At 43.1% G+C, this 24988-nt stretch overlaps 1 protein-coding gene across 5 annotated transcripts in view; it reads left to right on the forward strand.

The window, feature by feature from the left end:
- The window catches only part of COBL (cordon-bleu WH2 repeat protein), a 307991-nt gene that overhangs the window by 242057 nt on the left and 40946 nt on the right, over nt 1-24988 (forward strand). Inside the window, exon 8 of one of the 5 annotated variants that reach the window (XM_012496980.2) lies at nt 16105-17171. The exons of 3 other annotated variants lie outside the window; for them this stretch is intronic. In XM_012496980.2, the coding sequence (XP_012352434.1) occupies nt 16105-16406 (302 nt within the window). In that variant the 3' untranslated portion in view covers nt 16407-17171. Of the gene's footprint in view, nt 1-8149; nt 10706-16104; nt 17172-24988 lie in introns of those variants that run through there. One more of the 5 variants, XM_012496981.2, reaches the window with a different exon arrangement.

A 24988-nucleotide genomic window follows, 5' to 3' on the forward strand; every position in this document is an offset into this window, starting at 1 on the left:
TCATCTCTGAAGACAGTGGGTTTTAAGCCCCACACACTAAGGCCATGAGAGTCGGTGCTCTCTCCTGCGGCTGCTGCCCTCACCAACAGAATATCCTCCCTGCAGGAAAAAGTGAGGGAAAAATAGCTGGATGAAAGCTATAAAGCCAAGTACAGCCCATTGGCAAGCACAGAACGGGCCCAGCACCAGCGGCTCTGTGGCAGCCTACACAGGATGGGAGAGCTGGGTGCAAACTTGCAGACCCTCACTTCCTCCTGTGTGTTGGGGGCACTCACTGTTCAGGTGCAGCATCTGCTGGGGCAACGGGCAGACAAGATGTGGGAGGGGTACTTACCAAGGCGGCATCAGGCTTCCTCCTGCATCTCTGCAGAGCTGTGGAACCTCCCTACCTGCTGCCCTTAGACCTTCGGACAGGTCTGAGCCAGAAGGAGAGCGAAGTGGCAGAGAAGACCAGACTCACCTTCGTCTTGCCTTGTGGCTCCATTTCCTCCTTGTGCCCTCTGCCAACTCCACACCAGTTCATTCCCCCAGGTACACGCACCTGGGACTTCCTTTGCCCTCAGCGTCATAATTCACCTTCTCCCTCTCTTCCCCTCTCACGCCCACAGCAATGGAGTTGGGGAAAGAGGAGGTTGGGATGGGAAGGACCCAGGAGGCGTTAGATGGAGTGCACTGATTTCAACTCCCCCTCCCCTTCAGACCAGCCAAGTGCCTTGCCCTTCTTGGGACTCAGAGTCTCCCCTCCCTCTCCTGCCCCGCTCCCGCCCGCGCTCCTGGCTGCCAGCGCACCACTTGTTCAAGCATCTCGGAGCTTTTATGTTGCTAATCAGCAGAACCAGCCTGCCCATTGTTTGTGCCTTTACAAACTAGGATTCCCCACCCAAGCAGGCAGAATGCAACTTGCCTTCAGTACTTAAAAAAGTTAAGGAAAATGAATCTTTTCTTTCCATTTGTTGTATCTTTTTACATAATGTTGAAATCTGGGTGCTCCTTCCACCCATCCCCAGTGAGGCACAGGCTGTTGGCGCCTGAGTGCTGGGTGTGAATGTGCGTCCCTGTGGCCCACGTTCACCTCTGGGCTCCTGAGCAAACTTCCGGCTGTTTTTGGCTGTGTGGAAGCTCAGTGGAGACATTTTAATGTCAGCTGCAAGCACTTGGCTGTCTCCTCTTGAGTTCAGTTTTAAACCTGTGTTCCTCACAAAACAAATGCTGTGTTTATAGGGGAGCTTTACCCTGAGTACCTATGCGGCCCAGCGGGTCCACCAGGCGTCTCACTGAAGCTCTCTCACTGCTTCGTAGGGTATGCACAGACACCATGGGGAAACTGAGGCAGGAGGCCTTACCACCATAAGCGGTACAGAGGGTTTTCTCTTTATAGGATCTCAGTCTCTCAATCTTTGCTTCATCCATCGCCCTGCACTTCTCTCCTGCCACTGCAGAGACTCCCAGGGGACACCGTGGCTTTCACATTCATTGTGATTGCTACAGCAGATGGTATACTCCACTTAGGTTGTTAAAAAGGAGAAATACACTTTTTTGAAAACCAGTGTCCACTAACCTCCATAAGATAAAAAGATTCAAAAAGCTAGTGGATAATGGATTTGTGCGCAGATTTAAGAGGGTGAGAAGACATAAATAGGTCCTATACAACTTCACCCTTTATCTCTTCAACTCTGAGCCATTCTGTTCCAGCCATTCCTCTGTCTCCTCCCTGACCTCTGTAAGGTCTTGACCCACTCATAGGCCTGATGGCTTTGCTGGGGTCCCAGTAGGCCTACTGCCAGCCTCCCTTCCACAGCCAGCCTCCTGCCAGCCGGCCTGGAACCCAGCCCAAGCACAAAGCCCTCACTCCCATTTTGATGCTGAAACTGTTATTAGTACTTGATACTTGGTTATGAAACCCACATTTACCTGGAACAAAGGCCAAATGGAGAAGACTGTATGCTCAGATGTTCAGTGGCACGTATGTGTGGGGCTTCTGAACTCTTTTAAACAAATACATGGTTTGTATCAAGAGTTCAGAAGAGGTGGAACAACCACCTCTTGTATGTGGCTCTGAGAGGCCACCTCTCCACAGCCGGCTCTGCAGCTCACCCAGCCCATGTGCAGATTGCTCTGAGCTCCCTGTCTGCTCAAGCCACAGCTGCACAGGGCAAGTTCTCTGTGCACACCCTGTGGCCACCTCAGGCGCCCGCCTCTGGCAAGCCTCTCACTCCCTTCAGTGGGAATTCCTCCCACTACCCTCTAGGCATTTATCCTTTACTGTACTCACCATACCATATTACACACACCTGTTATGTGCCTCCTCTACTAGTTCAAGCTATTAATACTTGGAGGCTTAACTGTTTTATTCATATTTATATCTGTCCTTCAGGTTGGTGCCTGACACATAGCATACATTTAATAAAGAAACATACCAGAATTTATCTCACCATGTGAATTGTAAGTATCAAATTACAGTGGAATATGCTATTCTATTCAGCTTCATTAAACATGTTTTCCAGGCTAAAGAGCATCTAGTACCCAGCATGTAGGACACCCCTCAAGAGTCAACAGTGCATCAAAGACCTGTTGCAATTATACTTGAGAAAGATATGAAAATCTCCGTGGATTTCAGCATCCAGCCTTGGCACCTTCTCGAGTGGTTTCTTGGTCCTGCCTTGCTGCTGGGATGCCTTCAGTTGTGTGTTGGCCTCTCTGAAGTGGCTCTCAGTGATCCCCACCTCCTGTGTTCACCCGCTAGCCTCTTGTAGCCTCTTGCCATGAATGCGGACTGTACTTAGTGACTCCTGTCTAAGGAATAGAATATGGCAAAGGCAGTGGGATGTCACTCTTCTTACATCCAAGTTGAGCGTTGAAAAGGACTGTGGTCTCTATCTTGGGCACCCTCGCTCACTTGCTCACTCTGAGGAAAGCCAGCTGCCATACTTGAGCTGCTCTACTGAGACCCACATGGCAAGGAGCTGAGGGAGACTTCAGCCAACAGCCAGTGAGGAACTGAGGCCCTTTGTCCACTGATCAGGAGCCTAGAAACCTGCCAACAGCCACTCGAGTGAAGTTGGAGGCAGATCCTTCCCCAGTAGGGCCAACAGATGAGACCATAGCCCTGATTGACACCTGGATTGTAGCCTGGTGAGAGGCCATGAGTCAGAGGCACCCAGCAAAGCCATGCTCAGATTCTAGACTCACAGAAACTATGGAATAGTCGATGCTTATTGTTTTAAGCCTCTACATATTGGAATAATTTGTTCTACAGCAATAGATAACTAAAACAAGTTTCAAATAAGCAAAACACATCTCAAACCTACTTCAACAGTTAGGGAATGTCTTATCTCATGGAACAGGAATCCCAGAGTGGAGTAGCATTCAGTGTTAGTTGAATCTGAAGCCCAAGTTGTCATCAAGGATCTTGGTTCTTCCCAATTCTTCTCTATATCATCTTTGGGGTCAGCTTCCCCCTAAGGCTGGGAGCAACAGGTCTGTGGCTGTTCCATGTATCATATCCAGACACTGGAATTTTCATAAGAGGAAGAGAGACTATCTCTTTTAATAGTTTTGTAGGAGAAAGGAAACCTTTCCCAGAAACCCCCCACTAAAGAGTTCGTCTCGTGTTTCATTGACTACAGTTGAGTAATACACTGACCCAATTCTTTGGCAAGAATGGAATGACCTTAGATGAGCCAGGCCCATCTGGCAGATGGGGATGGGGTCAGCTTTCTCTGAGGTACGTGGAAGTCACTGGTCAATGCTGGAGTTCTGTTAACTTGGAAGTATGGGTGATGTATGCTATATGAACAGCCAGCAGTGTGTGCTGCATATGGGTTGCAGCCTTCATTCAGTTTGATTTTAGTCTGGAGCATGTAGGATGTGTGATGAGTAGGTACAGAGAGGATGGTGAGTCACTGTTGAAGAGCAAGTGGGTGATTTGGCTCAAAAACAGTAAGGCCAAGCATCTGAAAGTCAAAAGTCACCAAGGAACCATCCTCCTTGAGGGACGATTTCAGTGCAGAACTGGCCACTTCAAATCTAGCCTCCACCTACACTTCTCATTTTCTGCTTTTCTAGAGCAGAGGAACCATTAGAAATGCTCCTAGCAGTAGAATATGCCTATTTAGTGTCCAGGAACTGAAGCATCTGTTTTCTTGATAATCTTTGTAGTAAGAGGTGTGTTCATCACACGAATCTGAAGAATACTGGATCTCACTTAAAATTACTTCCTGCTGTAGAAAGCATAATCTTGTCTCTTCCAGAGTTAGTTTACAGTGGAAAAAGTGCAGCCTTTTTAAAGGCAACATAGGGCAAGTGTGAAGGTGTGTGTGGCCAAAGAACAAACTCATGCTCCCTGCTGTCACCTTGTATAGAACTGAGATTTCTGTTGCCTGATCCAGGCTGTCCATGTCTTTCTGGCTATCATGGTCAGGACAACTTGCAGAGTCTGAGTTGATAAATATCACATGTATAGGAGAAGGGCTATTAAGCTATGTAACCTCTCAAAGCTGCATATTACAAAGGGCATCACTAGTAGGGTTTTGGTGTGTGTTTGATGTTTCCCAGCATGGTTTGAAGAACAATGGAAGAATGGCTCCCTGGTCTGTGGTCTTTAATCATGTTTTTTTTTTTATTACTAATAAGATTTTGCATTAAACTTTAGATATCTAATCATGTACACAGATGCTTTATGTGCATGTCTAAGCCAATACAGTTTTGTGCATACGGATTTTTCCTCATAACTTTCTAATCAGCTTGCTTTCATTTGATTTCAGTTGAAATCACCATTGTGATTCACCATAATGGAGCCTACTCCCTTAGTGCATTGAATTGTTTATTTACAAGATTTGCAGTGCTGATTATAATTAGGCTATTAACAAGTTATGAATTGTCTATTTTAATTAGCAGAACTTGGAGATTTAAAGATCAATGCATATGGAGCTCAAATTACAGATCCTCAATTTACTTTACATTTTAAAAATGAAAATATTCAGTGACTGTCATTTTCTTACACATTTTTCTACACCAGGCTTGAGCAAATAAATCCTTCCTTGGGCATACATTTACAGGGTAATTGACAAAAGATCAAAAGCCATGAAGGGAAGATAGGTCATTGTCTCCTGTTCTAAGCAACCCCCCCCCAACAAGGGATACTGTTTCTAGCTAATCGATTTTAAATTTGTGACCAAGTATCCAATTCTAAAGAACTTTAAGGAAATTCTAAAACAGGGAGATAAAATGAGAGGAATGAACTATCTATTTTGAATTAGAAGAGAGTATCTTGAGTTTAATCAATGCAGAAATAATAAGGAATGATTTACATTTTAAGCAAGTGATCCAGCAGAGGAACTGCGAATCTAGAAATACTTCAATCCAGCTTGAAATATTTGGTGGCTATAATCCTATCTCTACACTGGGGACCAGATGCTCACTAAGGGCTGCTGGCTCAGTGAAGAGCCATGTGCTGCTTGAGCAGAGGGCATGGAACTGGAGAAGGTAGGACAGGAATTTGGCTGATGCCCCTTAGGTTGGGACCGGTCCTCATTAGAGTCTCCTAATGCCTTATTCTCAAATTTGAGTCCAAACTAAGTACTTTTCCTATTTCAAAACAAAGCAGTTAGTTCTAAAGCTTGTGACACAAACAGTCCTGTGAGTCCTGTTTGTCGTGGGAAACACCCATGAAACACTACAGGTGTGGAGCTCAGAGCAAGCCCTGGGAAGCATTCTTGCCCTTGGCTGGTGTTTATTTGCCACTTTCCTTCCCTGGCAGGAGAGCCAGCCACACAGCTGTTCCTGCTGCCACGGGGCAGGCATGGCATCCAGGAAAACAGGAAGTGGGTCGTGAGCAAATGGGCCTTTTCATAAAATGGAAGGAAATCGTCACCTGGGACTAGAATCTGTCCCTACTCAAAAGTACATTAGAAAAAAACGCAACTGAACTTTTAGCCTGTTATTATTGTACCTTGAAAACCATTAAATCAACCCAACATAGACTAAAGATTGGATGCAGCTTAGAAGTGAAGTAGTGAGAATCAAAATAGATCTATATATAGCTTTTCCAAAAAAAACCTTATGAGGCTATTTCTTTTTGCTAATTACTTCTTAGTCTTTTATTTACAAGGTACAATGTCCCTAACTTGAGAGAGAATTAAAGAACTTAGTGACAACTCAATGGAACAGAACAGCACTTTGCCAGCTCATAAAAGCAGATCGTTAAAATTTCAGGAATTTTGCAAACCAATGGCTGAACAGACCCACTATTAAAAAGTAAATTATATAGACATACAATTAAATAAATAATATTAAAAACAGAGGTAACAAATACTAAAAATTCATCACTTCCTAATTATTTTAGTACATTTCATTACTATTTCTATGTTCTTGAAGTTGTTTACATGTATCGGCTCTGTAGGATTCAATGCTATAGAATAGTAAAAATATATCACAATGTGCTACTGCACATCTCTTCACAGCACCGCATTCAGTGACTGATGTCAGTAGCAGGAAATCAACCATCGAGAAACTATTTATAGCATAGGAATTAGCAAATGTTACAAATCAGGTACTGATTGGTCTTGTTAATTGTCTATATATAAGACAGTGATTGGGAAATGTAATAATGCAGATTAAATAGAAAAGTATGTCATATCTGCAGCCAATACATTGTGAATAGCAGAAAAAATTGAATTGTACCTCCATTTTCCAAAAACCATGATCTATTCAGCCAAGTCATTCATGGGATTGACAAATGAGTAAAATTCCAACACATATCTTTCTGGTTTTAGTTTCATCTTACTGTCTGATGCCATCATGTTGAAGTTATACTTGTTTGTTAACGGTAATAATTGACTGGCTACAGATTAAAGAATCTGGGAAAAATTAATGAAAGCATTCTATGAGAATCAACTGGTAATACAGAATTTACAAAAAATAGTATTGTGCATTTTGTTATTACTTATAAATTTTGTGTTACATATCCTTTATATAAGTAAAACTGATTGTAACTATTTATACCTTTTTCCTCCAAAGAGCTGGTTACTAACCATTTACCAAAATACCACTGCAAAGTAGTAACAAATATGAATAGAAATGGTGAAAAGAAGTAATATTGTTTAGTTAAGAAACCTGAGAACAGATTTCTTTGATTTTCATGAGTCAGTGCTCAAGCCCTAAGCTGATGCAAATAATCACAACTGTATCTTGTTTTCTTGAGCTTTAACTTGTAGCATGAACTCAGGTTAAGCATAAAAACCATGTTGAAGAACTTCTCTTTGGGTTTATATAAATTTAAGTCCTTCCCAGAAATAAGGCATATAAACATCTTGATTTTTCAAGAATGGTTTGAAGTTGTTATTAAATATCATTACCTTGTTTTACTAGTTAAGAAGTAAATAGAGATTATGAATCAGGCATTCTCTTATGACAATAGTCTTCTAAACTGTCTTAGGAGGTTTTGGGTGATGATGTGCACTCAGGCATGGCCCTTCTTTATTTTAATCCCTCTCCCCCAAGGCCTTCAGAGATTTAAAGCTACTCTCATGTAATAGCCCTTTGCACCACGGGTCAGTCTCCCACTAGAGAAAACAGTGGCACTTGAGAGGAGTTAGCTCCACAGGTACTTGCAGTTGATGTCCATCTCCAACTCAGTAAAACAACCAGTATTCTCTAAGTTTATATGTGGGGCCTGCCCATTGTCACCCTTATCAAGATAGGATACACTGAAATTGAGGGCATCACAAAGCCATATTGTCTATTTTCCTCTGGGGTTCTACAAGTAACTTAAACTTTTTTTCAAGAGGTAAGAAATAAATGACTTGCCTACCAGCTGCTTTGTGTCTCTGCTTGTAAGGACCTTAGGTTTCATATCAAATCCAAATAATTTTATGTGGCAACCTGAAAGACCAACCATGAGGGAAGCGATGCTTATGATATGGTTCTTACAGGAGGCAGAATCGTATCTGTTAGATCAATAGGCGCTTTCCACAGCTGGCATACAAAAAGACTAAATGGAAAGGAAGAAAACAATAACAATATGCTTTGGCTGATAGAACGTTTGCTATGCAGTGTTAAATCTCCAGGGGCTGGAAGATGAATGATAATGGCAGATATTTATTTCACCGCAAGTGTACGTTCACATTTTGCCATTTATTTTCCCCCGCAGTTTATTGCTGTGCATCATTCCCTACTCAGGCCAAGCGCTTCTGATGGACGGGCCTCTTCCTGACCTCGGACCTTTCCCAGTGTCTCTTCTGCCCTGGCTCTGATTTTCCTGTTGTTCTTCCTCCTTTCAGGATAAAAGGGCTCATTGTACACCCACCGTTCACTTCCTTTGGGATTTACATATAAATGCATTAATAACAGAGATTTGTTTGACTGAGGTTTATATTTTTTTTGAAGGAGGTAAATTATATGCAAATTTTAGGTTGATAATATTCACCTGTCTGAAATTCACTGATACTTGGAAATGTTCCTGTGAAGAATTCTGCTTTATTTTAATTCATTATTAATTCATATTTTTCTTATTGGATATTCGATTCCAGAATTTATTGCCCATTTTTCTTAAAACTAGATTGTGTCCATAAATTGACCAGTATAGTCAATTTGGGTAGAACTGAAACTTTCTGTCTACCTGGTAAAACTAAATGCCTAAAAACATGAACTATATAGTTAGTAGGAACTCACAACTTATATATACTATCCATTCAGTGATACATAGGACCCAATGTCTTTGTGTTTTTGAGGTTTTCCCATTACTGTGTACTTCACCATTTTACATAGTTCACTAAAAAGAAAAAAGCGGGAGAAGAAGGGTGTTCTATTCATTATTCTATATTATGATTCTCTTCATTATTCTATTCTATTCATTATTCTATTCATTTCTTCACCCATTTATTCACTAAACAGTGACACAGTACTTACTTGATGCTAGGTATTACACCAGTTCTGTGGGCTATAAGAGTGAATAACGAGCACATGACCTCTGGCCTTGGATTTTACTACCTGTGGTTCCCCAGGCACATGAAAAGAAGTAAAGTTGGTTCCATTTGATAAGTACTAGTCCCAAGGGTTGTACATGTGATAAAGATGCCAGAGGGTGTGACCACCATGTCTGTGCAGAGGTGCTCCCAGCTCCTCTTTGAGTATGAGATCCCTCTGCAGTCACACAAACTCACCCAGTTACGAAGAGTTGAGTCACCTCAACTGCATTGTCCCAAGACAGGCAGAGTAGGTAAAAATAGTCATATGTTAAAATTCAAGGTTTAGATAAAAAGACAACTAGTTCTTGCTTGCTTTGATTAACTTTTATTATGCAAATGCATTTGAACTGGAGAAGCTTGTCATGTTTCTCTCTAAAAGATGTTTTTAAGTGTTATTGCTCAAAATGAAAAAAAAAAGAATCAGTAAGTATTCCTGACATGTAGGACTGTTGCCTGGCTGATCACAATGAAAATGTTAGCTATGACTAATGAAGGAATTACCACAGCTTACATTGGTATTAATAATAAACAAATATAAGCCAAAGCTATATGTAACCAATTTAGTGCTATGTATTGGTGAAAAAAACACAGAAAGTTACAGAAATTACTCACAATGAAACATAGAACAAGTTAGAAAGGGCCTTTTTTTTTTCATTGAAATAAAGGACTTTTGTCTGATAAGTAGCAGTCATTTGACCTCAAATCATTAAGTGGGGAAAGTCTAAACAAGAAAAGGTAATGTTTACCTGAATGTTGGGGAAGGCATTAGGATTTATGGCCCAGACTTAAAGATTGTAGAAGATTGTATATAATTACAGCAATAAGCATTTGTGTAAGAAGTAGCTATTATGCTGAAGAAAGATGGGCACAGAAAATCTCTAGGCAAATCCTTGGAACAGGGGAAAGTGATATTGCTCATAGAATTATTGGTTCAAGAGGCAGAAAATATGATGCAGTAAGTATATCCAACTTGATTAAAAATAGAGGACAGAGGTATGTGGTGGGGGAAAACAAATGCAATAGGGCTAAGTCAGCTTACATGGAGTGAATTGAATTTGAACATGGCACCCCCAATTTACTTGATCATAAAGTTAGCCAAAGACATGAGTGGTCGATCTTTGACAATACTCTAGTGATCTCCATGAGAGATGGCCTGATAGATGTTGGATAGAATCAAGGGCCATTTGATGAGCAAGTTTTGTAGATTTACATGTGACTTGGCACTGTGCTAGCATTAGAGCCTTCTAAGAATCAGACAAATTAATTAGGTGAAACATTTTCTCCCAAAGCACTTGCATTTCAGAAAGTTTCTCATTTCTGACTCCGCTTAGAACCCATCCCTTGTTGCAGGTCATTTCTCCTCCTTATAAGCCATGTCTGTTTCTTTTTTCCATCATGTCATACACCCTATCCACAAAAGATGGTAGTTCACGTTTTCTAACTAGAGACATGCAGGCAAGTTGATAGCATGAAGAATCCCTTGGGTATACCAATTCTGTAGCAAATGCTAAGGTGAAAGAAAAACTATGCATTATTTTTCAACTATAGTTGGCTTAAATTCTTAGTTTCACCCTGGAGACCGTGTTGCCAGTGGACAATTGAGCATGCTGTGATTTCTAAAATGCATGCTAGTTTATATGACAATGTTTGCCGTCTCACTTCACCAGTACTTTTGACCTTTTCATATGATTCTAAAATCACTTACTTGTAAATAAATACTCCTAGTTCTATAGATGAAACAATTTGGAAAAATCTTAGCTGTTTACTCACTGACATTTTATTTTAGCATCCATTATAATCAATCACGCCTCGCATCTGTGTTTGTGATGCTTATCAACTGCTAATTTTCACAGTTTTCATGCTAATTTGGATCCATAATATGACACAGTTTGTTCACAACTTCCATAGCTCATGTGATGTAATTCAAAACGTTTCCACGTGCAGACTAACATTTCCCATAACAAAACAAACTTTTCTACCATAGGGATAAGAGTACATCTTCCAAAAAATTACAGGAGAAAGTGAGGGCCTTTCAAACAAGTATTCAAGATGTCTTGAGTCATCATAACCAATTACAGATTATCCAGACCCAGAAATTAATCCACATACAGAGCACTTGCTTCCTCTGCTTCTCTGAATTTTGTGTGTGTGTGTGTGTGTGTGTGTGTGTGTGTGTGTGTGTGTGTGTGTGTTTTAACTGTTTCATCCTTCATACCCAAGGAATGTGGAGCAGGAGAAAAACCCAAAATAGCTTTTGCACCTTATTAGTCACCATGGTAAAATGACAACAAGCAAACTTCAAACACTTCAGTGAAGACAGAGGTTCAAGTATTAAATAAAATGAGGCTCAGGAGTTATCGGTATATTTTTGGTTTCTTTGCTTTATTTGTCACCAATAGCAACGCATAATTGGTAACCCTTTTGCCGAATAACTCCCTTTGCTGGAAGTTTTGTGATTTAATTTTGTTGTTACTTCTGTGTTGATTTTACCCTTAAAGGCTTTATATTATAACCCTTCTTTTTCCTTCTTATTGAGAAAATAACAAATTTTTATTACGTGAATGAAGCTGCATAAAATAAGGCTCTATCTGAGTATATTTTTCACTAAAGGGAAAAAAACGCCCCAAAAGAGATTAGATCTATTGAGATTATTTAGACTGGACACACTGTTTCCTGGTTGATAAATCTGCTACAGGGTTTCAGGGCAGGAAGTGAGGAGAAAAAATAACCAAAACATAAAACCCGAACGCAAATGGAATAGTCAATATCTATCATACTTTCTTCTTTGGCCCATAAGGGACAAAATTTAAAGAGCGGATGCATCCTTTCCTTGTATGTTTTGTGTGAATAAGAAGTGGTAGGGAGGAATATAAAGACACCCTGAATCACACAAATCATCAACCACAGGATGGAAGTGGATGGCAGATTGCCATGTCTAGCCCACACATGCATCCTCTCTGCCAGGTAAAGTTGCCAATATTAAAAATCAGATTTGGCTTGAAATTCTGGTTCTTCCTGGAATGTGTAAAGAGCCTTCCCAAAGGGCTCACATCCTTCAAGTAAGCCATGAGCATAGCTTGGCAGCAGGTGCTCCCTGAGCACAGGCCGGCACTTGCCATGCACCGCGGAGCCCAGCAATCCCACAGCTGACACCCAGGCTAAGAATCCAGTATTTTCAGGCTCGTGTTTTTCCAACAAGAAATTTAAAGGGAAGGTGATTATGTCCTATAGTCAGGAGCATGAGAGGACCAGAGAGGCAGATGCAGCACAAACTTACAGAGATGCCGTTCCAACAAGAGAAGTGTAGTTGGTGGTGGAAGTAAGCACATTTGTATCTCTGGCCTGTTTCTGCTTCATCCCTGCACTCTTCGCTTGGCCCTTCTCTCTCAATCGTTTCTCTCTCCCACCTGGTCTCTCGTATGGGCAAACTCTGAATCTGCACCCACAGTGGTGTATTGGCAGAGCTGTGCAGGGAATGCCCTGGAAGGCAGATTCCCTTTCATGTCTGCTGGCTCCATTCTGCCCCTTTACATTGTCATTGTCATATTATTGAGGATTGGGTGCGATCAGGCCAAGGGCGACGTTTTGATGAGCTGGAACTGTCACTCACTGCACAAGTGGCCTACATTTGGAGTCTTCAGGCTCCAGAGCAGAAACCTTAGATGTGAAGAGTGAGTTACTTAAGTTCAATAAATATAAAATAATAGTAAATGGTTATAAATTGAGACGTTTAGCTTCTAGTAGGAAAATTACAAGTCTCCATTTAATATTGCAAGGTGAAGTGTAGGAAGAACATTGATGGGGATTTCTGGGTTTTATGCTATTTTTTATGTTTCACAGCTTTATAGGAGTGTAACTGACACACAAAAAACTGCATATGTACAAAGTATATAATAGAATCAGTTTTGACACTTCTATACACCATGAAACCATCACTCACCATCGAGTAATAAACACATCCATCACCCTCAAGTTTCCTTGCATCCCTTAGTCATCATTTTTAATCTGTGTGAGTATGTATATGTATATGTGTATATATACATAAGACATGCACACAACTATATATATTACTTTCTGGCAGTACTGTACATCGAATGGGAAAGTTAGCAAAATATAGGTTTTAATAACAAATCCTAAATTAATTGAGAAGTAAAACTTCATTCTAGCTAATCGGGAAATTGTTTAAATGGAGAACATTAAGTGTTAAAATTGATGACCCTAATGATAAAGCTGAGTATTTGATCTGAGGAGAAAGAAAGCTGGTCGCAGCATTTTAATAGTCATCTGAATGCATCCTTTGTGAAGTGAAAACGTGTGGATGTGAGTGCACATACAACCTTTGGAACTACTTCTCCCCTATCCAAGTTTTCAAGAGGAAACAAAGGTAATTTCTCCACTAATTTTCTTCTGCCAAAGAAGCATGAGTGTGTTCTTTAAACCGTGTTTACCAAAAGTAGCTGAGAGGAGGTCAGCCCACCTCCTCTGCCGCTCCAGCCTGGCTTGAGAACCGTTGACCAGGATTGCTGGCTCTAGTCAGGAGCCCAGCTGCCAGGCTGGGGCTAGGCAGCGGCAGGCACCAGGGCAGCATCTGTCATGGGCTCCACTGCAGTGGCCAGCTGTCCACTGACCCTCACCTCCTCTTTGCCTTTGCCAGGTTAGCAAGCAGTTGAAGGGGCTGCTTATTTAAGAGACAAGAGCTTCTTAGATGACTTTACCCACACATTTCAGCCACCAGGGGGAACCCTGATTATCCCATTGATGGACAGAGTTGAAGCGAATGCAAAGAAACATACAAGAAGTTAACATTGGGGCTTTGCTGCATTTATGCCAATATTATGTTGCAGCTAGTCACACAACAATTTAGTGACTGTAATTATAGGATTGAGTCCTCTCATTTACAAAGAGGGGAAAGTGAGTCAAGAAGAGTCTAGTAAGTTGCCTGAGATCACGCAGCTAAGAAGGGTCTGTGCTCAGATGGCTGGCTCCCCATCCATTGTTACAGTGTGACTAGTGGGTCTAAAAAGGGATGTGTGTGTATGTGTATACATGCACACATACATGTGCATACATGCATGTGCACCCATGGTGCATGCATATCTAGACTCATGTACATGTGCACAGATGTATATACAGTATGCATGCCCACACAATACATGTGCACACATTGTGTATCTTAAACATCTATGCATACATACACAAATGTGTACAAAATATGTGTGTATATATACACGTGCGTACATATATGCCTACACATGGTGTACATATTCATGTATGTATATATTCATGCATACATGCACATCTATATACATTTGTAATGTGTGTGGAAATACACATACATAACACATGCGTGCACTCATAAATCCATGTGTATACACTGTGTGTGTTTGCCTGCACGTGTGTGAAGATATGAGGCCAAGGACAGTATGTGGCTATGTTAGCTTGTTGCTGCCAGTATGCTTCCCCACCCCCACCCCACCCCACACACAACATATCTCTGAACCTGGTGCTTCGGTCACTGGCAGGCTTTGCAAGGATTCTGAACTTGTCCACTTTGCCCTCCCAGAAATTATTATCAGGACTCTTCTTTGGTGCCTAATTTATGACTTGGATAAGATTTAAAGATTAAAGAGAATATGGCCAGTTAATTGTTTAAATGAATAGTCTTCCATAGTTAGATGGGGCAGAAATCCAAATCAACCATGTTAGTAAACTCAAACCTCATCTTTCATCTCTGCCCTTGCACTTATGTCTGCCTCCACCTGGCTATTTATTAGCCAGGAGGCACCTTGCCATGAAGGAGGTGGCCTCTGTTTGAGTGCAGGCTGCATAGTGGGACTACAGGAAGGTTCAGCCCATGGAGGCGGGGGGGTCTTAGTCTTCATAGATTCGCTGCCAGTGGGGTGGGGGCAGGAAGTGATGATGGCTAAAGTGGCACCCCCTTCCCATGCACTTTTCCTGGAGTAACCCTTTAATCTATACCACAGCCCTATGAGGTCACTGCTATTGTTATCATCCTCATTTTACAAATAAGAAAACGGCAGCACATAGACGATAAGAAACTTGTCTGCAACCAAAAGCAAGTTAATATTTAAGCCAGGACTTGAACCTTGCCAGTCTGGTCCCAAGCACCTGCTTAACTTCCATATCCCTCCTCCCTATTCTGTGTCCTGTTAGTCTGTGGGGAGGGCTAGAAGGCTCTAACCCTGCTCAGATCTCCCCAGGAAGCCGTTCCCTGTGTCCACAGAGGAAGGAGAAAGCGGAGGAGGTGGCGCGTGCTGTTTGAGCTTTGTGGGAGGATCTCTCGTGCAAGCCCGCCTGAGCCCACAGCCAACAGCAAGTATGGGGCTGCACAAAAATACCAGGAAGGAGGGGCTTGACTCCAGAGAAAGGGAGATCAGAGGACCCCAGAGAGACTGAGACAGTCACCACTTGTGGGCCTCTCAGGCCACAGACACTGTCCTGGACTTCAATTACTTTAGAATTTTCATCACAGCAACACAGTGCACTGGTGTGTTAGTCTGCTAGGGCTGCCATGATATCATACCACAGACTGGGTGGAAATTTATTCTCTCACTGTCCTGGAGGCTGGAAGTCCGAGATCGAAGTGTCGACAGGGTTGGTTTCTCCTGAGGTCTCTCTCCTTGGCTTACAGATGGCCGCCTTATCCCTGGGTCTTCCCTTGTTGTGTGTCTGTGTCCTAACATTCTCTTATAAGGACACCAGTCCTACTGGATGAGGCCTCCACCCTAATGACTTCATTTTAACTTAAACATCGTTTAAAAGACCTTATCCTAATAAGGTTACATTCTGAAGTACTGGAGGTTCCGACTTCAACATATGAATTGTTAGGGAACACAGTTCAGCGCATAGCACCTGGTGTGCGTTAGCCTGTGTGCTGATGACGACAGAGGCTGGAGAGCTTCTGTTGTACCCAAGTGGATGCACAGGGGAGACCCGGACTCTGACTCCAGGCCTTGGCCCTGTTGGAGGCCTGAGTCCTGCCACCTTTCTGGCCAGCTGTGCTGATTTTGCCCAAAGCTGGCTGCAGCCCACCCTGGCCCAACACTGTATGTGAACCGCCATTGCTGCGTAAATTCGGCCTCTGCCCTGACTTCGAATTTCCTCCTTGCCCCCACAGTTTATGGAGTAGCTGAAGCTCTGATAAGACTTCTGAGCTTGCTTCTGAATGCCACAGCCCCAGGCACAGCAAAGCCAAGAACCCTGTGGATGAGTGAGGGCAGCAATTCTCTACACAATCCTGAAATCAAGTGTTCCTGTTTCTCTTCCTCCTCCCCATTTCCCCAGGCACTGCTCAGCCTTCTCTTAGGTCTTTCAAGCATTTGTGAATGCATGTGCACACTTAGACACACACACACACACAAAACCCATCTTGTGTCTTACCTACCTCTGAAATATTGGCACTTGGGAGACAATCCATAATCAGCTAACACTTGTTTTTTTCTATCCTCTGTGTGCTTGTTAGAATGCTGTGAAGGTGTTTTCTATGGACCGACTTCTAAGTGTTCCTCTTGAAATCAGTGTTATTCACACAGTTCTAATGTAATGAATTCTATCTGTCTGAAAGCTTGCCATATTGTCCCTGGTTTCTTCCAGCTAATAGAGAGAAAAATGAGGAAAATGAGCCTGAATATGAACTCGTCACCACAGACCGCACTGCATCCTTTCCAGGCAGCAGGGCCCAGGAGACTCCGCACAGGCCTGGCAGCCTCTGTGTTTCGCTTAGGCTTGTTTTGCTCAACCCAGGCAAGACTTTTAAAATTGTTTGAATAAGCTGCTGCATCAGTATGCTTTTTTAAATTGTGATTTTAAAAAAATAATATAAAATGTCCCATTCCTTCCATTTTCAAATGCATACTTCAGTGGATGTAAGTGTGTTCACAATGCTGTGAAACAGATCTCCAGGACCTCATCATCCTGCAGATCTGATACTCTCTACTCACTGAACAGCAACTCCCCTTTGCCTGCCTGTCTTTTTGCGCCTGGCTTATTTCACTTAGCACAATTTCCTCGAAGTTCATCCATATTGTAGCATATAACAGAATTCCCTTCCCTTTTGAGGCTAAATATCTTTCAAGTATATGTATAGACCACATTTTCTTTATCCATCCATTGTCAATGGACATTTAAGTTGTTTCTACCTCATGGTTATTGTGAATGATGCTTCAGTGAACACAGGTATGCAAATATCTGAAACTGTGCTTTCATTTCTTGGGGATATATACCTAGAAGTGGGATTGCTGGTGAATCAGCATATCTTTGCCTGAAAAAAAAAAAAGCCACTCAAGCTGAGTTAATGCACAAGGATATATATGGGATCCTATACTGCACCTATAGGGGTTGGGTCAGCTCCCTTACCCCACATCAGCCACATGTGAGTTCCTGAACCAATCATAGTAGCCAAGGGAGTGCCACACACCTATTGGCTTAGGCCAGAATGCGCTGATCAATTTTCAGGGAGAACAGGATTACCATGTTTGATTGGATAATCAGGGTTCATCTCCCAGACAACCAGGTTGCTCCACAAAGGGGACGGGGCAGAAAGGGTGCTGAGGGGTCCTGCACTGTCCAGAGAAGTACATAGCATGGGGCTAGAGCCAGGCTGCACGGACTCAGGTCTTGGGTCTGTTACTGGGTGATTTCAGGCAACTTGCTTAACTTCTCTGTGCCCGAGTTTCTTCATATTGAAAGAAAAAGTGCTTTTGAGAATTACACATGCAAATACATGTAGAACATTTAGAAATGTTTCGGGGGCTGCTGGGTTGGAGTCAACAGACCCTAATTATTATGAAAATAGCCACAGTTTAAAATGCATAAGATTGTGCATTAAAATCGTGATTTCTTCTTTTTAAAAAAAGATAAGGCAACACCAGTTTTACTGCATGAAAGGAAGTGTGGGATGCATTTTAGCTGCTGCTTGCAGACACATGTAGGTGCCAGGTTTCCTCAGGGTCCTCGTGGGGCCACACCTGGCCCTCAGCCTGCCTCATGCTGCTGTCTGCAGACCTCTGTAGATGGATCGGTGCAGGTTCCCTGATTCAGTCAAACTGCAGAAATGAAGTCACTCAAACCCTCATTTTTAAAAAGTGAGAAATACAAAGATTATGTTGTCAAATACTACACAACCCTTAAAGAAAATGTTAGGCCAGGTGCAGTGGCTCATGCCTGTAATCCCAGCACTTTGGGAGGCCAAGGCGGGCGGATCACCTGAGGTCAGGAGTTCGAAGCCAGCCTGGCCAACATGGCAAAACCCCGTCTCTACTAAAAATACAAAAATTAGCCAGGCACGATGGTGGGTGCGTGTAATCCCAGCTACTCAGGAGGCTGAGGCAGGAGAATTGTTTGAACCCGGGAGATGGAGGTTGCAGTGTGCCAAGATCACGCCATTGCACTCCAGCCTAGGTAACAGAGTGAGACTGCATCTAAAAAAAAAAAAAGAGAGAGAGAAAATGTTGAATTTTCAACTTCATACAGTCACACAAGTGATGCAGAGCAATGTCTGTCTTCTTCCTTTTTCTTAGGAAATTTAATAACTGCGCATATTGCCTTTGACAGAGTGCTGAAAGTGTGCCCCCTACAGCTTATAAAAATGAAGTGCCTGCCCTGCAGTGCAGAGCGTCTCTCACTGTTTTGGGGGCTGCTGGGTTGGAGTCCTGAGCAAATGCATGTCAAGGACGCAGGACTTCACCGTGCTTGCTCCCGTGTGTGCCCCAGCACTCTCCATGGGTGTCTCAGGGCCTCTTCCAGGACAGCTGAGCCGGGGCCAGCAGCCTTGCTCATGCTACCCCTTGCAGACGCAGTCCCTGGTGCTGGCAGGCACGACTCCTGGAATGGCAGGCTGAGAGCTGCCTTAGATGACACGTTGAGCCATGCCCCTGGCTGACAAGGGAAAGATCATTTTCTCCTCCAGCCCCTGCAGATCAGCAAGTGCCCACGTCTCCATGTGATGATGAAACACACAAGTAAATAAGCCGTGATGTCGTCTGGGAATGCTTCAGCCAGTGTGGCTGGTCTTAAACTGGTCTGGTTTAGTTGAGACACTTGGAGTGGCCACTCGTTGGCCACTTCAGAGAAGCCAGCAGTGTTAATTGGAAGCCTCTCTCCAAGTCTCAGCAGGCCAGCCGAGCACTGGGACACCATGGCTCTGACTTAAGCCTTTGCCCTGCAGTCATGATGTGACTCAGGGGCTGACCCAGAGCTCGGGATTATGGAGGCTTTGGAGAAGCAGCTGCACCTTCAAGCAAGTTTCCTTGGATGTATCTCCTGCCACCTCTCACAGATACAAATTAAAGAGAGAGAGAGAGAGAGACAGACATGAACTGTTGTTACTGCAGCAAACATCCACACTGGATCTGCTGTCAGGGTTGCATCCTGGGAAAGCTAATTTTGTAGACTTGAAGTAATGAATAATTAGACCATTGCTAAATGTATGTTTTATTTTCTGAACAAATTCAAAGCATTAGAAAGATAATGAAGATTTTCTTAAAATTAGGCCTATTTTAACCCTCGCTACTGTTCAGCCCTAATGGAATATTTATTCCAAAATCTCTATTCGTCAGGCTTCTCCAGAGATGCAGACGAATAGGATATATTTATGAGTGTGTGTGTGTGTGTGTGTGTGTGTGTGTGTGTGTGTGTGTGTGTATCTATGGTGGGGAGAGATTTTTTTATAGGGATGGCCTTGTGTAATTATAGAAACCAAGAAGTTTGATCATTCGCCATCTGTAAGCTGGAGACCCCGGAAAGCTGGTGATGAGATTCTATCTAGGTCTCAAGGCCCCAGAACCAGGAGCTCTGATGCTCAAGCACAGGAGAAGATGGGTGTCCCAGCTCAAACACAGAGAACACATTCACCATTCCCTGCCTTTTTGTTCTGTTCAGACCCTCAGCAGATAGGATGCCTGCCCACAGTAGTGAGGACACATCCTCCTTACTGTCTGTCAATTCAGATGCTGCTCTCTCTGGTAAACAGCCTCACAGACACACCCAGAAATAATGTTTCACCACATACCTGAACACCCCTTGCTTAGCCATTGCAAGTTCACCCCTTGCCAACTCGCCCCCTATATGCATGTCTTTTTCTCCAGAGAAAGACAAAACAAGGTCGCAATTCCAACTGGCATGACACTGCTGTCCTGTATACAACCGAAAATGCACTCATCCCCTCCAGAAGAGAAGGTGAAGTCCTTGAGTTGATGTTTACTCTCTCCTGATATCCTGTAACTTAAAATACTATAACGTAAAATTATCAACAATTAGACACTGCTATAGAAGTCACTTATGTCCCATGTTAAGGGAATAAGAGGAAAGAAAACAAAGATAGTTATTTATATATATATATATATATATATAAATATATACATATACATACATATACATATCTATATATACACACACACACAAACATATTCTTAACAAAATGAGAAGGAAATACTCATTGACAATTACTGTTTTCATTTCTGAAACTGGTCACATCACAGCTGGTATTTATGTCTTCTACCCATTTTGTATTCCCCTTGCCTTCAGCAAGCACCTCAGCTGGTTGTGGTTCTTTACCTGGTGGTGTGATGCAAACCATCATTCCTGAAGGGTCTAGGCCATTAGTGGTACTACCTGGATTGGGTCAGGGTAGTTTCCATTGACCTTCATCGCAGGGCTTACTAAGGGAAGTCCTAAGGGATCTCCTGCATCCCATACCGTGCCTTACCTCCATTCTAGAGCAGTAGTCTATTTTCCCCTGGGTAGTCTGGGTCAGTCACCCAGCCAACACCGTAAATCCCATCCTTGCCTGTTGACTCAAAAGCCTGAGGAGCCCAGACTGACCATGTGGCATCTTGACTTCCAGTTCAGTGGAATCATTGTTGTGCCTCCTGATGGAATCATTTGTTTCTCTGGACCTAAGACCCGTTGGCCAGTAGAACATAAAAGTCATGAGGAAAACGTTTTGCTAGTGGGTCACTAGGGATAATGATGGTGCCACTCCCCTTTTAACCTCTTGATTCCTGTACCCTATGGGAGAAACAGCACCATATATTGGATGTCATTCAGAGCATACACAGCCTTCTGGCGAACATCGCCCCAGCCCTATGAAGTATTGCTACCTCTCTGGCCCTGTAACTGAGTTTTCAAAAGGCCACTCTACTGTTCTGTCAAACCAGCTGCTTCAAGGTAGTGGGGAACTTGGTAAGACCAGTGAGTTCCATGCACGGGCTCATTGCTGCACTCCTTTGGCTGGGAAGCGAGTTCCTTGATCAGAAGCAATGCTCTGTGGAATACCATGACAGTGGATAAGGCCTTCTGTAAGTCAAGCTACTGATAGTAGTTTTGGGAGAACTTACATTCTGTAAGCTACTGATGGAGAAGCAAGTGGGAACCTTTTCTTCCCAAGAAGTAGTTTCCTGCAGAGGTTGCTTTGATAACCATGAAGAAAATGCAACCTGTTAAGACCTTTCATTGTGAGATCTGGGCTGGTGTTCATGTGCCCAGGGGCCTGTGGAGTGTTGGAAAACACCTGGAGGAGGCACTGCTGTCAGACAGCCAGAGCGAAGTATGTGCACTGAAGACAAGATCAGATCGACTCATGGAGGCATCCGGCAGAGCTTACGGCAGGACTCATGATGAAGGGAGGGCCTGTGCAGGGTTTATTCAAGACAAATCCGGAGCAGATGTCTCCATTTCCATCCTACACAGGCATGGAGGACCACATGCTCCCTGTGAGGGGTGACATGAGGATTGAACAGTTAGCAAAAAACAGGCCACAATGGATAATGCTAAGAAGTAGAAAAACTTCAGATCCTACTGGGACTAGAGAATAGCACATAGAAGGCAATCATCTTGGCTGTGTTTCTGGGTGGAGTTAGTGCAAACAGCAGGATGAGGGAACAGTGGCGGGGTAGCTGGGAGACAGTGCCCTCACGAACTCCTCCCTGCCTGGCTTGGACTCGTTTATACTAACAGGGCCAGCCCTCTTCCTCCCACCCACACCCACCTGACCAGGCTTGTTTGATCTACAAACAACCCCAAGGCTTCCTGGGACTCCCTCCTAGAAACCCATGTGTTTCAGGCCCCCCCTCCTCTCTGTTCTCTCCCATTCCTGGGAAGGTTCCCCAAAGCCTTAAGATTGCAGTTTCTGCAGCCCCCACATAATCACATTTGTTCTTTAATTTCCAGTCTTTCAAAAGATCATGACCACTAATGAATGATTATACAGTAAGTCCTCACTTAACATCATCAACAGGTTAGGTTTTTGGAAACCGCAGCTTTATGCAGAACAACAGATAACGAAACCATTTTACCATAGGCCAACTGATAAAAATAGAGTTAAGTTCCTAGCATATATTTCTGGTCACCAAAACGTCACAAAACTTCGAAATAAAGACCAAAACACTTCTAAATAAAGACCAAACACTACTAATATTAAACATTGAAATAAATACGAGCTATACGTACATTTAAGAAATATTAATAAAAGCAAGTAATGTGATGATTTACCCAGTTTTTCCAGTTCAGGATCACAGGTGGCCGCAGCCTACCATGGCAGCACAGGGGGCAAAGTAGAAGCCAGCCGTGGACTGGCCCCCATCCCATTGCAGGTACACTTATACTCACCCACATGGGGACAATTCGGACACCCCAGTGACCCTAACATGCGCAGTCTGGGGACGTGGGAGGACATGAGCGCAGCCAGAGAAAACACACGCAGACCTGCCGAGAAGGTGCAATCTGCACAGACAGCAGCCGCGGCCTGGGATATTAAGATGATGTTGAACGAAAGTCGTTGGAGGACCTGCCATTATCAGCCTGTAGGCTGAAAACAGATGGGAATCACAGCAATCAGACTCGCTCTAACAGCCCACACTCAGAGGCTCCAGCTGTCCAGGCTCTGTCAGGCTTTCTGACACGCCTCTCCATGAAGCTCCTGAGTGAATGAATACTGTTATTCTTATCCCCATTTTACAGATGAGAAGCCATAGCCTGTAAGCACTGATTTGCTGGAGGCCACGGTTGAATCCGCACAGTGTTACGTAATTGTTTTGGGGGGTTGTGTTGTTGTTGCTGTTTATTTGTTTTGAGACAAGGTCTCGCTCTGTCACCCAGACTGGAATGCGTTAGTGCAATCGTAGTTCACTGCAGCCTCGATTTCCCAGGCTCAAGCAGTCCTCCTGCCTCAGCCTCCCAAGTAGCTAGGACTACAAGAACACTCTACCATGCCTGGATAATTTTTAAAGTTTTTTGTAGAGACAGACAGGGTCTCACTTTGTTGCTGAGGCTGGTCTCAAATTCCTGGGCTCAAGTGATCCTCCCACCTCGGCCTCCCAAAGTGCTGGGATTACAGATGCGAGTCACGGTACCCATAATTGTTTAAATTGACACAAAAGATGGAGAAAAATGTGTCTTTAATCTGTTGAGTACAAAGTGCATACATATACACAGAAGGGCAATGTATCTGATTTTCTTCAAACATTTAAGAAATTTTGTTACATTTATCCAAAAAGCTTCTAAAAAAAAAGACTACCAAAAAAAGCAACCTAATGTAAACCATGGTTATCTTGGGGATAAGTGATTATTTTCTTTCCAAATGTTTGTGTTTTCTTTACTTTCTATATGAAAGAAAAAGAAAACAAACTTCATTTTAAAAACTAAAATAATCCTAATTTTAAAACTCTGGTAGAATGTGGTTGTAGGAGGGTATCTGTAATAAGAGGAATGGAAGAGGTGGGGTGTGGCCATCTATCCTTTCAGGACATGGAGGGGAAAATGGGGTCCCTGCCTCGCAAGGAGACAGCATCCAACTTCTCCTGGGAGAAGACCCTGGGACAGACCCTGAAACCCTAAGGCTAGAGCCCCAGCATCTCATGTAGGTTATTTTGAGTGTTGGTGGGTTTTGCTGAGGTGAGTGTTTTCTGGCCAATAAAGCCGAGTTATTTTGGGCCACCATAATTGTGAGTTAGACAGGTGGTTTGTGTGTGAAACATTTAATTTGCTGGCTGTGTAGTCTGTTGACTTTGGATCAGGCTAGAAACAATTCTATACAAGTTTCACAAAATGATGGGCCCTGATGCTGATCTTATCACTGTTACAAGCAGACGCACAGTGCCAAGGCAGGCTGGACTACGGGAGGGGAGCTCTAGGGAAAAATCGTGTTACTATTCATTGCTTTTATGCTGACTACTCTACTGTATTTAAGTACTTTTTAAGTATAGTAGTCCCCTGCTTATTCACAGGGGGATATGTTTCAGGACCCTCCGTGGATGCCTGAAACCTCAGCACTGAATATATGTGTGTGTCTGTGTGTGTGTGTGTGTGTGTGTGTGTATACCATTTTTTTCCTATGCATACATACTTGTGATAAAGTCTAATTTCTACGTTAGGCACAGTGAGCAACAATGACTAGCAATGAAATAGGACAATTATAACAATATGCCAACATCAGTACCCTTGTGCTTTGGGGCCATTATTAAGTACAGTAAGGGCCCCTGAACACAATCTCTGCAACACTGAGACAGTCCGTCTGAGAACCAAGACCACTGCCAAGTGACTCACAGGCAGGGGAGGAGACAGTGTGGATCCACTGGACAAAGGGAGGATTCCCATCCGTGGTGGGACAGGGCAGGATGGCAGATTTCACCAGGCTACTCAGAAGGACACACGATTCAAAACTGACCAAGTGTTTATTTCTGGAATTGTTCATTTAATATCTTGGTTGATCACAGGTAACAAACTGCAGAAAGCAAAACCTCCAAAAAGGAGGGACTACTATGATGGTTTTTGCCGTGTGTGTGTGTGTGTGTGTGTGTGTGTGTGTGTGTTGGGAGAGCACTGTATACAAGCATAGTTATTAGTCATTTTGCTTTTCTCCACTCACTTTTAATGGTATGTTAGCACTGTGTGATTTCTAAAAATACTCAGAAGAGAACACATCTTGGAATAAGCCCCGATTAGAGTATCTTTTCAATATTAAAAGATATGGTTTATTCCTTAGTCCAGAACCAGGTAACAGTTTA

The sequence above is a fragment of the Nomascus leucogenys genome, chromosome 17 (assembly GCF_006542625.1).
Source record: "Nomascus leucogenys isolate Asia chromosome 17, Asia_NLE_v1, whole genome shotgun sequence".
In the NCBI taxonomy this organism is placed as follows: Eukaryota; Metazoa; Chordata; class Mammalia; order Primates; family Hylobatidae; genus Nomascus; species Nomascus leucogenys.